The following is a 13,431-nucleotide window of genomic DNA, read 5'->3' as shown; positions in this document are numbered from 1 at the left end:
GACTCCCAAGATTTCTCCTCTAAACCCATCCTCTCACCTGTCTATTTGCTTCCATGTAGAGTCCCAGGGTGCTCACTCGAGAGCAGAGCCCCTCTTTCATGATATGGACATAGCAGCGCACCTGTGATCTAGACAAGTCTTCCCGTCTGTCTTCTCGACAGGCATTCCAGCAGACATCATAGGGAGCAAAGGTCAGTGTATTGGCTTCTTTTATAAAACTGTAAATATCTTCAGAACAGAAACCCAATCCGAGCAAGTGAATGAGAGAGAGATGACAGGGGGTACATACTCAGTCAAGTTTTGAAAGAGGGTACAGCTCACACCTCTTGCTCTGAACTCACCCGTGCAACATGGACCCTGGGTAAATCCCACTAAAACCTGAAAGACTAAGTCAAATTAAAAGAGGCAATGTGCTTTCCTGTATGTTTGAAATATTGTACAATACAAAAATGTTTAAAAAGAGGTCCTATAAGCAAGTTTGACTAATAATCAAGTACAACAAGGGCATACAAGCAAGTGTCCAGGCTTTAGTGGCCAGCCATGTTGGTTTTGTTGTGCTAGCCCCTATTACCATATCTGGCGGTTGTGCTATGACAGAAATAGCCCAGGACTTGGCTCCAGAGTACCTGGGTCTAGTTTCTGAAATCTTGCAATAATCATTTGAGATTTTTTATTTTATGACAAGAAAACTGGGGCTCAGAAGAATGAGTAACCTGCCCCAGGTCACAGAGCTAATAGGAGGCAGAGGCAGATTTCAAACCCAGATCTGTCTGATGTCAAGTCCTGCAATCTTAATCATCATGCTATTCTGTCTCCGTTTATTCATTTGATAAATATTTTTTTGGAACATCTAGTATGAGCTCAGGACTGGGTCAGGCACTAGGCAGGGATATGAGAGCAAACAAGACAGCCCTCACCCCTACATCCTGGAAAGGAGACAGTCTGGTTGGCCTCTGGTTGGACTGCAATTGTCTACTCTTTCATATTTCTTCCCTTGACACAAGAGGCTGAGTTTAGTCAGGAGAGGAGTTGCCCAGAGCCTAGAGGACAAGGTGAGCACCAACTGAGAAATGGTGGGCAGAGTTTAAAGTAAAATGGTCTAGTGCAGAACATAGCTAAACCAGAGGTGTGAACCAGAGAATGGACCTGAAGCACGATTAGCCTATCCCTGAAGAGCATGGTGACAGAATCTGCTTGAGTAAGCTTACCCAGAGCTCAGGGAGTGGCATCAGCTAGCCTATACTGCCTGGTGTCTAGACAAGAGTCTACTGCCTTGAGACAAGTATGTTGGGCTGGACTAAGCAGCCCAGCCACTCTCTTCAAAGGTGCTGCTACCCCTACCCTTCTTACTGCACCAACCCAAGCACAGACCTAAGGACTTCAGCTCCTTTTTCTTTAGATCTTCCTCTTTTTCTTCTTGTCCTTGTTGTGAGGAAGCTGAGGAGAACTGCTTTCTTACTAGGTATGGAATCAGTTCACTCCGGATGGAAGTGATTGACCTAGGAAGAAAGAGTGGTCAAATATGAGAAATCTAACTAACTGGATCCTACTGGGATTGACAATTCTGTGCAGGCAATGAAAAGCCAAATTCCTTCTAGTCATGCCACCTTGGGACTGAAAGAGATCAAAAGTGGAACGCAGGCGCTGGCCCCGTGGCTGAGTTGTTAGGATTGTGCGCTCTGCTTCAGCAGTCCAGGGTTTTGCCCGTTTGGTTCCTGGGCGTGGACATGGCACTGCTCACCAGGCCATGCTGAGGCAGCGTCTCATATAGCACAGCCAGAGGCACTCACAACTAGAGTATACAACTATGTACGGGGGGGGCTTTGGGGAGAAGAAGAAGAAGGAAAATAAAAAATTAAACCAAACAAAAGACTGGCAATAGATGTTAGCTCAGGTGCTAATCTTAAAAAAAAAACAAGTGGAATGGACTTGGCAGTTCTGGAGAAGCAGAGGATCTAAGTCTTCTATTAGCCTCAGGCTGGAGGGGGAGGGTAGTGTACTGAATCTGAGAATCTCTTCCCCTGGTTTACGTAGAAAATAGTCTTTCACAAAGTCCCTCTACATGGTGTACATGTGCACGTTTTGTTTGGGGTGTGTGTGCGTGTGTGTGTGTGTGTGTGTGTATTTTAACATGGTGCCTTGACTCCTAACTGGCAATAACCCACCGGAATGCAGAATGCTCTGGTCTTTTGAAAAAAGTTGTTTCAAAAACTTAAGTTTTCTCCATAAAGGCCTTGCATATCTTCTGTTAGATTAATCCTAAGAATCCTATTTTTTGTTGGAATTATAAATGGTGTCCTTTAAACATTATTTTCTTCTTCTTCTTGCTGATTTATGAGAAATTCAATTTACTCTATTTTGATCTCGTGGCCAATTGCCTTGCAAAACAATCTTATTCTAGTAATTTATCTGTAGATTCTGACAATCATATCAACTATTAAAACAACCATTTTCCCTCTTTCTTTCCAATTCCTGTATCTTTTATTTATAATTTTCATCGTCTTACCATACTGGCTAAGACTTCCAATACAATGCTGAATAGACGCACTGATAGTAGTCATTCTTACTTGTTCTTGATTTTAAAGGAAATTCTTCTAATATTTTATCATTTAGACTGATGATTGTTGTAGCTTTTTTTTTTCATCATCAAAGCTAACATTTATTGATTGTCTTCTATGTGTAGATATTGGGTTTCACACTTTATAGGCAGTAATTGGCATATGTTGTACGTTTTTTGTAATACCCTTTATCAGGTTAAGGAAGTTCTCTTTTATTCCTAACTTGCTAAGAACTTTCATCAATGAATGGGTATTAAATTTTACTAAAAAATTTTTTTTTTCATGTATGGAGCTCATCATATATTTTCTCCTTCAATCTATTATGGTGATGAATTATATATTTTTAATTTTCTAATACTAACAGCTGTGTTACAGAAAGACTGTATACACGATTTCTACTCTATACTACCTCACAGTAAAGGAATTACGGGTGATTCTTTTCTTCTTTATGCAAATTATAAAATTTTACCATTTTAGGCCGTTCTTAAGTTTGCTGTCTCTTATTTTTTCTTAGCTTCTATAATACCACTGTAACTGTGGGTCCTCCAGGACCAGGTGAACTGACCCCATCTGTTATCAACAGAGTGATTAAGAATTGCCTTTCAGAAAATCTTCAAATTCACGTAGTCAGGGCATGTGCAAAAGAAGAAATCTTGACCTGAAATGACAACGGAACCAAAGATCCTCCTTCCCATGGAACCCAAGGACCAGAACATGACCGGAACTTGAAAGTTGGACTCTTACCACAAGCGAGGGGTCCCTCATTCAGGAAGATCTGGTGTTAAAACTCCTTCTCCACCTCATCAAAAACGTTTAGAATCCTATCATAAAACTTTAGAACCTCATCAAAAACGTTTAGAACACTGTCAGAAATGTTTAAAACCTTACCATAAATGCTTGAAGCCCATCTATCGAAATCGGTCCTGCCAGAATTTCCCCGTGCCGGCCCATTCTCCCTAACCTCTTAAATTTTGCCCCAAATCGTGAATGAGAGAGACAGATCTGAGGGTACACGCCCCCATTCTTCCTGCAGATGGATCTTGCACAATAAAGCTGATCTCTTTTCCCAAAGGGTGATGCCATAATTAATTGGCTTGTGCGCATTGGGCAAGTGGACCCCAATTTTGTGGGGTGAAAAAGTACTCTTCTGGTTTGGTTCAGACTCTGCAAATTTAAAATCCTTTCTAACAACTAGGTACTTCCCATGCAGACTTCACCCTCTCACCTACTTAAGAGTGGGCTCCCTCACATTACAACAGTTGTACTTGTTTATCAATGCCTATCAAAGAATTTTTACAACAAAGTTAACTTCAATTTACTTTCATGCAATCAGATCAGTCTAGGACAACATTTACAGAAAATCAGATCAAATATCAAAGTGAAGAAGAACTTGCAGAAGGCAAAAAAATTCCTGCACTATTTTTACATCACTCAGACACAAGCAGTAAATAACCTTGGCCAAGAACTTTGGAGTTCTCCTTCACCTGGACTTTTTGGGTCCCAGGAGGCATGGTGTTTCCTGATGGGTATCAAGACAGGATATTGGATCTAAATGACCAGGAATCTATTACAGGGGAAAGGATCTGATCTTTAGCACAGTGATTATGCTTTTGATTTATTCTAAGCAAAGGGAATGAAAGCATAGAGGGGTCAGAGACTAGCACACGATTTTGTTTTCTCTCTCACACTGTGACCATGTTGGAATTTTAAATCACTAATTAATTTATTTAGCATTTACCAAGCATTTATTAATATGCTAGTTACTGTGCTAAGCCTTGGAAACATACTGTGCCTGACTTCAAAGAATTCATAATCCAGTGGACAGTAGCCTCATTATGGATTTAAGGAGAAGGGTAGGAGATGAGGCTGATTAGGTAGGCAAGGAAGCTAGATCATGGAAGCTTTCTGTGGCAGTGTATAAAGGCTGAACTGAGAAGCCAGTGGTAGTTTTTAAGCAAGGGAGTAACACGATCAGTTTTATGTCTTAGTAAGGTAATTCAAGGAGCAATGGAAACATGCCTGGAGAAATGAGAATGAAGGAGGAGGCCTGGAACTGAAGACAGGGAGACCAGTTACAAGACTCTGAGAGATGAGGTCATGTGGCCTGAGAGAGGGCTTAATGTATAAGCAGCCCCATAAACCTGACCACTGCTGCAGACTTTCCCCCTGCCCGCCCCCTCCCACTGGCCCCCATTCAAAGAAGTCTGCAGGCTGACACAGGACCACACAAGAGTATAGGTAGGAAGAGGCGGAGGCTGAGGAGGGTAAGCAAAATTATGAACCCTGGAGCTACACAGTTCATGATTTTTGTCATTTTTAAAGGATCAAGTCAAACATCTTTGAAAAATTCTATGTAAGATGAAGCTCTTGCATTGAATTTCAATGTGATTTTTCTCCTGACTCTTCAATGGAGATTAAAAATTTCCATACGAATATAAAGAATGAAACAACACTTACTCTTAGCTCTTTTTTTCTCCTCTTAAAGCGCCAAACCAGTATGGGTAGCAAATGTTCCTTGGCCCCCTCTGGTGGAAAACAAGTCAGTTCCCTTTGAAGAAATGACAAAGCACGGACAGCTGGGGGATTTCAGAGCCATGATATTTATATTATGGGCCAAACAGAACTGTCACTGGAAGAGGCAAGCAAACATGCCTTGGCACACAGCCCCTTCAGGGAGAGCCCTTTAAGGACATCAGAGAGCAATCAGGAGACGGTACATGAAGCAGTCCTGCCAGGTCCCATCTGCCTCTACTGGCACTCAACATCAGGTCAATTCCTATAATGCAGTTGGATGGAAGACAAAACTACTCTTCCTGTTTCCTAGTTAAAGTAGAGGCAGCTCAAAGCCATGCCAAGAAGTGGGACAGGCTGCTGTGAACATCCTGACCCTGGGGCTGAAGACCAGCAGCTGAAACTAGTGCACTGGGCCTGGGCAACCTCACTTTCTCCCTTCCTCTTATACATAGCCTTCCCAGAAACACCTGCCTCATCTCATGAAATTAGAAGCTCCTAAGAAATAAGAAGCCAGCCCTGGTGGTTTAGTGGTCAAGATTCAGCACTCTCACTGCCATGGCCAGGGTTCATTTCCGGTCAAGGAACCACACCACCCGTTGTCTGTTGTTTGTCATACTGTGGTGGCTGTGTGTTGCTGTAATGCTGAAAGCTATGCTACTGGTATTTCAAACACTAGCAAGGCCACCCATGGTGGACAGGTTTTAGCAGAGCTTCCAGACTAGGAAGAAGGACCTGGCTACCCACTTCAGAAAAAATTGGCCACGAAAACCCTATGAACAGCAGCGAAGCATTGTCTGATATAGTGCAGAAAATGAGAGGATGGTACAAAAAAGACGAGGCAGGGTTCTGCTTTGCTGAACACAGGGTCGCTAAACGTCAGAATCGACTGGAAGGCACTAACAACAACCCAACAAAGAAGAAAGCTCAAAGGAGAACAACACATTTGATGACTAACTGTAAACAAACAACTGCACCAAATTAAAAAGAGAAAATAACTGCTGCAAATAGGACAAAGGATTAATATCCTTAATAGATAAATAGATATAAATGTTCAAAAAATATAAAAATGTTTTTAAAGAGATAAAAATTAAAATAAGATGCAATTTCTCTCCCAAATCAAATTAGCAGATTTAAGATAATTCTCATTACCAATAAGGGTGCTTTGAGATAGTTACTCTGACACAATGGAAATCGGAGTGTAAACTGGTAAAATCTTTTCTGAAACGTAATTGGCAATACATAGCAAAGGTCTTGAAGATATTCAGATCTCTCACCTGTAATTCTATTTCTATAATTCTATTTCTATAAATCTATAGTAAAGAAAATACATAATGCTCAACAAATATCTGCTGAATAAATGAATGAAATAATCAGATTATAAAAAGAGATCTGAAAAAAAGGTATTCCTCTTAATGTTACTTATAAAAGAGAGAGACCAACCAAATAGCCAACAATGGGAGAATAATAATACACCTGTGTAATAGAATATCACATAGGCAAGCTCTGATTGTAAAGAATTTTTTAATGACAAGGAAAATGCTCATGAAATAATCCTGAATAAAGAAAGCAGTTGTTTTTACAGCACGATCTCAAGTGTGTATACGTATATATAAAAACAAAACGATGGAAAGAAATACACTAAAATGTTCACAGTTATCTCATAGTAGTAGAATTATGGGTAATATTTTCTTTTTATATTTTTTGAATTTTCCAAATTTCACAGCCACAGGTCATTCCTTTTGCCTTCTTCCCTTACGTTCTGTGGGATCACTCTCTTGATCTGTTCCTATTTCTGCTAACTCTCCCTCTGTTTTCCCTAAAATTTTGGTGTTTCTCAGGATTTTTCTTTTTGCTTAAGATTTTTCTCACACTATTTGTCTCCCTGAGACAGGTCATCACTTGGTGGCTTTTTTGCTGCTGATTCCCAAATGTAGACCCATAGCCAAGACCTCTCTCCTTTACTTTAATCTCACATTTTCAACTGCCTGATGGACCCCTCCATTTAGATGACACAGGTACCTTAAACTCAATGTCTAAAGCTGAACCCATTATCTTTCTCCAAACCTCCCCCTACCTACACTGGTTATCTTGCTCAGTGATATGAAGATTCATTTCGTCACCACACTAGAAATCTGGGAATCATCTTGACTTTTCCTTTAACTCCTCACACACCATCAATCACCAAACATGGCTGATTCTATCCCCTAAATCTCTTTCAAAACTGTCAACTTCACCCTATCTCTACCACCACCACCTAGTCCAAGCCACTGTCATCATTTGCTTGGATTCCTGAACTGCTTTTAATTGGTCTCTTTCCCTCCAGTCTTACCTCTTGAAATCTATCCTTCATTAAACACAGAATACTCTTTCTAAAGTACAATCTGATCATGTCTCTTCTTTTTTCAATCTATCCTCTTACTCTGTAGGCACAATGATTTTTCCAAAGTACAAATGTGATCTTATTTCCTTAAATGTATTTAATGCTGAAGATAGTGGCCTGGGAGGTAGCATGAAGGGAGTTTCTGGAAATCTGGTAATGTTCTGTTTCTTGACCTGAATACTAGCTACAAGGGTGTGTTCACTTTGTGAAAATTCATTGAGCCGTACGGCAGCTCTCAAATATCATCTCTCCTTGGAAGCCTTTCATTACGCTTGTAGGCTTCTGTACTCTCATAGCAACGACAATTGTGTATCTGTTCTGAATCCATAGCATGTGTGAGTTCTATGCTAGGAAATTAATATATACCATCTCAAATTCTTATAGCACTCTTCACGGTAGGTATTACTGTCCTTATTTTATAAATGAGGAAATCAAGATTTAGAAAGGTTAATTATCTTGCTTAAGGTTAATACAGCTTTTATAACTGGCAGACATGAAAGTTACTCCATCCCAGATGCCCATGATTCTTTCCACTATACCACATTAACTAGTATCCTGTGTTTACTGCAGCCACAGCACTTTCCACAGGATTTATAATTTTTTGCTTACTGCTTCTCTACCAATAAACATGTAGTCAGTGTTAAATAATTTATTTGAATAAATGAATGAATGAATGTGTAAATCACTGAATGTCATCTCTCTAGGTCAGACAGCTGGAAATAATTTCTTTTTCTGATTTTTGGACATAGAAAGTAGAGCTTTCCTGATTTGGAAATGTAATGAACTCTAAATATGTTCACTAATATATTTAATATTTAATTTTAATATTTAATTATAATATTAAATTAAATATTTAATTATTAATATAAATATTAATATTTAATATAAATATGTCTTAATAATATTATGTGTATTAAAAAGCCAACATTTGAAAAAACATATGATTATCAGTTCTGCTTAAATCTGGCATTTTAAAATTTTTTTAAATTTTATTTATTTATTTTGAGGAAGATTAGCCCTGAGCTAACTACTGCCAATCCTCCTCTTTTTGCTGAGGAAGACTGGTCCTGAGCTAACATCCATACCCATCTTCCTCTACTTTATACGTGGGACGCCTACCACAGCATGGCTTTTTGCCAAGCGGTGCCATGTCTGCATCCGGGATCTGAACCGGAGAACCCCGGGCCACCAAGAAGGGGAATGTGCACACTTAAACTGCTGCGCCACCGGGCTGGCCCCAAAATCTGGTATTTTTAACATTTTGCCTTGATCTGAGATCAGGCCCTCCTTGTGCCTACAAGCTTCTAGAGAAAGTCTAAAAATGATGTCTATGGGAAATGGAAAAATTTGGCTACTCTTGCATTCTGGCTTTTTTGTCTTTGTGAGCAAATCAAAAGAGAATTAAAATCCTCTAAATGTCTTCCATTTCAAGTCAGTCCTTCAAAATATTAGCTAGGAAAGAAGTAGAAGAGAAAACCTACTTTTATAGGGCTTGGAATTCAAGTCTGTTGAGCAGAATACTAAAGGCTTGGGTTTTCTTGCCTCTTCTCTCAGCAGAGCTGTAACTGGGAAGAAAAGGTGATTGCTGAGTTAACTCTATGCTTTGTTTTCAGGCTTTTTTTTTTTTTTTTGCCTTCAAAGAAAATAGATATAATTGGGAATAGTAAACAGGGAATTATTTTAGATTAAAAAGTATTGAGTTTAGAGCTACATATTTGGTATACCGTATTCTGCGATATCCTTTTTCCCTTCTTAGCAAAATACTGAAAGCTTCTATAAGAATAAATTTTCAATGTTGGTGCATATCACTTGAGAAATAAAAACATGTTCTGATCCTACAGCCTGGAGAGACTGCTCAGGCTTAGGTCAGTTCAACAAATATTTTGTTCATTCAAATTTACTAAGCACCCAAAATGTGCCAGGCATGTTCTAGACAGTGGATATATAACAGTGAAACAAAACAGGTAAATCCATGACCTCATATGAAGTTGACAGTTTGGTTGCCTTTATATTTACTGAGCATCTACTGTGTTTTGCAAAATGAATCAGACAGATTTCCATTCTCAAGGAGTTAAAAAAAGTAGAAAAGACAGACATACAAATACAATTTAATAGGATGCATGTAATAATTGAAGATTATACAAGATCAGAAGAGAGAATGATTAATTATACCTGATGGAGAAAAGCACAAAATATTATGGAAGCACAGAGCAAGGGTACCCAATCTAAGGGGAAATGAAGGGAAAAAAACTGAGAGAAAGCTTCCCACAGGAGTAATATCCAGGTAAGTTTTAATGGATATTTAGGAATTGTCAGAGAAGGAAGAAAGATGGAAAGGACATTAATGAAGCATTATACTTATGGGGAAATTATTTTTAAATCCTCACCAAACCAGACACATCTTTTCTTCTGGTTTGAGATTTTTTAGTTCCGTACGATGCTTCTTCCTAGGAGTGCTTTAATTATAACTATTATGCCAGTCTTTAAGTCTTCTTGAAAAAGGTTATCTTTCTTACCATAGTCTGGCCTCTGATGGCATAGGAAAGCTCAACTGGGGGACTCATCTTTAAGTTAACTTTAAGTCAATACAATGTGCTGCTGGAACTTCGTTCCTTACCTAGCAGCCAGTGATTTCCAGAAGACCCAGAGACCAAAACAAATGTAACTAAAAAGTTCAAAGGAGATGATCCTCGTTTAATCTTGGCAGCACCTGCATCTTTAGATGTCAGTATGCAGCCACCACATTACGGCCCTGTTTAGAAGGTGTATAGGCCACATGTTCTTGGCTTAATTTTGTTCTGTTATTTAAGTAAAGTATACATCATGCAATCTCTAGGACACCCAAGGACAGGAAACCAAGTACCGCCAAGTCATATGGATGCTTGAACTGAACAGTAAGGAACCAAGGTTTCTGCCTATCTCTTATGGCACTACATGGTCCCTCATATCTGCTTCTTATCTCTACTCCGCTTTGCAGCTAGTCTATAACTTCATCTTACATGTGGCTTTAATTATCACCCTGACTCTGATCTTATAGCAGGTTGCTTATCCCAAATTCCTGACTTTACTTTGTGGGGCATTAGTACTTCAACTGGTAAAATGCTTGGGACCTGGCAAAGCTGGTCAAATAGGTAACGACATGGTCAGGTTTGCAACGTAGAAAGACCTTTGGTAGTTCTGGAGGACAGATTTGAAGGGTTGAGCTTGGAGGCAAAGAACTAGCAAGGTAGATGCTATATTAAACCAGTGGAGAGATGATCTGAAGGTTAGCTAAAAACCAATATTGAAACAGCAAGTAAGTACTTTAGGTTACGAATTCTGCTCAGTTTCAGTGATGGCTATTTTTTTTTTTATAGATTTTATTTTTCCTTTTTCTCCCCAAAGCCCCCCAGTACATAGTTGTGTATTTTCAGTTGTGGGTCCTTCTAGTTGTGGCATGTGGGACGCTGCCTCACCATGGCCTGATGAATGGCGCCATGTCTGCATCCAGGGTTCGAACCGGCGAAACCCTGGGCCGCTGAAGCAGAGCGCGCGAACCCAAGCACTCAGCCATGGAGCCAGCCCCAGTGATGGGTTTTGCCACTAAAGTTAATCTGAACAATTGATGTTAGTTCAGCCCAATAACCTTTCAATCCCTCCCTCCCACCCACTGTGGCTGGAGCATCTTTCTAAGGCATAGTTGTCACAACATTTTGGCTGCCTGAAGTTCCCGCTCCCCATTTATTAAGACTGGGGATCTCCAACTCATTTTTTTTCTCTTGTCTCATAATTTTCTCAAGGTTACAGGGGACAATGGCATATAAGACTTTGCATTCATCTTGGAATCTTCAGTCCCCAACACAGCAATCAGAATATATTGGGTATTTATGAAATATCTGTTCCTTTGAGTTTTAAAAAAATTGTGCTAAGTCCAATTCATTCTTTTAAACTTTTAAAATCAAATTTTTGAAATGTAACTTACATATAATAAAATGCACCTATTTTAAATGTACTGTTCGATGAGTTTTGTCAAATGTATACTACTGTAATCACTATCCCAAATCAAGATAGAGAGCATTTCTATCACCGCCCCAAATTCCCTTGTGCTTCTATTATGCTCCTTTATTATATTCTAATACTATTCCTCACATTTTATTGTAATAATTTGTTTAACCTGTTCCTCTCTCCCTAAATTTTGGGCAACTTGAAGACAGAAACTCCACCCTTTTTATCTTTACCACCTGGCAATACAGTGCCTGACACACAGTAGAATGATGAGCTAAACGTTAATCTGAGTTCTTACTGTGCACCCACTACTGCTCTAAGCTCCTTACTAAGCATTTTTCACAACAACCATATGGGTCAGGTACTATTATTATCCCAACGTTCAGATGAGGAAACTAGGGTACAGGAAGGTAGACACCTATCCAAGGTCACATAGCTCATTACTAAACTTCTCTTGTCAAAGAGAGTGCAGATATTCTTCTCTCCACAGCTTTCGCTATTGCTCTTCCACTTAGTCAACTGCAGAAATCCTCATCTCTTCTTTTACTATGGATGCACCAAATTACTTCTGCTATCTGAACTGTTACTATATCTCCTTTTCTCCCATTCACCAAGCATGTATTGAATGCCTTACCAATCCATGCAGGTATCTAATCTCAAAGAAAGTGGGTGGAAGACAGTAACATGTGAACAACTAAAAAAAGAGGGCAGAATATGTTAATTTTCATAGGTGGAAGATTACAAAGGATTGCTAAAGCAGTTCTTTCTTGAAGCTGTCTCTCTTAGGTTTACTTTTCCTTTCCATCTCTGAAGAAGTCATCATTTCATAACCAAATTATTAAAAATACCTTCTACTTACTTTGAAGGAGTCTCTTTCCCATCCAGAACGGTCTATGTTCCCCTGCCAGGCTGTATCATTGCTCATTCCATACAGAATTATTCTGTTTAAAGATCTGTAGCTCCCTGCTCAGCTTTCAAAGCCTTCTACATGCTGCTCCCACCAACCTATTCAATCCTATCTCCCACAACTTTGAGACAAGACCTCCACTATTCCAGCCAGGAGTAAGAATCTCCTTTGAGTACCATTCTAATTTGTCTTGCTGTGCCTTTATACTTTTCCTAATATATTGAAATTTATGAATTTTCAATATAATGCCATTAGTCCCAACAATTCTGAGAGGTGAAGGGTAGATGGAAGAGAAGAAAGAGATAAGGGTCTCTTGAAAAGATCTTGAGATGGGGAGGTAGTTTGAGCTGAGGCTCTCTATCATTCTCTATTGCAGCAGGCTCCGGGAAAGTCCCATTTGGTAGAGCTTCTGGCCACAAATTCAGGCTTGTTCTCAAGGCATATACCACTGCTCTACACTTGTCAAGTGTGGGAACAGCTAACTGGTGGTGGCCAAATGAGCTACAGCACCAGGCTGAGGTTAGCTTTGGTGCAAAACTGCTTGGACATGCAGACACTAAAAGCTATACTCTTATTTGATATGATTAAGGGAGCATTGCTAGTTTTTTTTTTAGGTATGATAATGGTATTGAGGCATTTGTTAAAAAGATAAAAAGACTAGAAAAAGAAGAACAAATGATGCCCCAAATCAGTAGAAGGAAGGAAATAATAAAAATCAGAGTAGAAATAAATGAAATAGAGACTAAAAAGACAACAAAAAGGATTAATGAAACTAAAAGCTGGTTCTTTGAAAAGATAAACAAGATTGACAAACTTTTAGCTAGACCTACTAAGAAAAAAAGAGAGGCCTCACACAAATAAAATCAGAAGTGAAAAAGGAGAAATTACAATCAATACCACAGAAATACAAAGGGTTATAAGAGAATACCGTGAAAAGCTATATGCCAACAAACTGGATAACCTAGAAGAAATGGGTAAATTCTGAAATTATACAGCCTTCCAAAACTGAATCAAGAAGAAAGAGACAATCTGAATAGACCAATCACTTGCAAGGAGATGGAAAGAGTAATCAAAAACCCCACAAAAAA

At 39.2% G+C, this 13,431-nt stretch overlaps 1 protein-coding gene across 1 annotated transcript in view; it reads right to left on the bottom strand.

Moving 5' to 3' along the window:
- Nucleotides 1-13,431, bottom strand: part of EIF2B3 (eukaryotic translation initiation factor 2B subunit gamma) — a 128,876-nt gene that overhangs the window by 25,443 nt on the left and 90,002 nt on the right. Inside the window, exons 7-8 of the mRNA XM_046661617.1 lie at nucleotides 1,372-1,499; nucleotides 38-228 (exon numbers count right to left, since the gene is read on the bottom strand). Of these exons, the coding sequence (XP_046517573.1) occupies nucleotides 38-228; nucleotides 1,372-1,499 (319 nt within the window). The remainder of the gene's footprint in view (nucleotides 1-37; nucleotides 229-1,371; nucleotides 1,500-13,431) is intronic.

Source organism: Equus quagga, chromosome 5 (assembly GCF_021613505.1).
Source record: "Equus quagga isolate Etosha38 chromosome 5, UCLA_HA_Equagga_1.0, whole genome shotgun sequence".
NCBI classification, from domain to species: Eukaryota; Metazoa; Chordata; class Mammalia; order Perissodactyla; family Equidae; genus Equus; species Equus quagga.
This window is presented reverse-complemented; position numbering and strand designations above follow the sequence as displayed.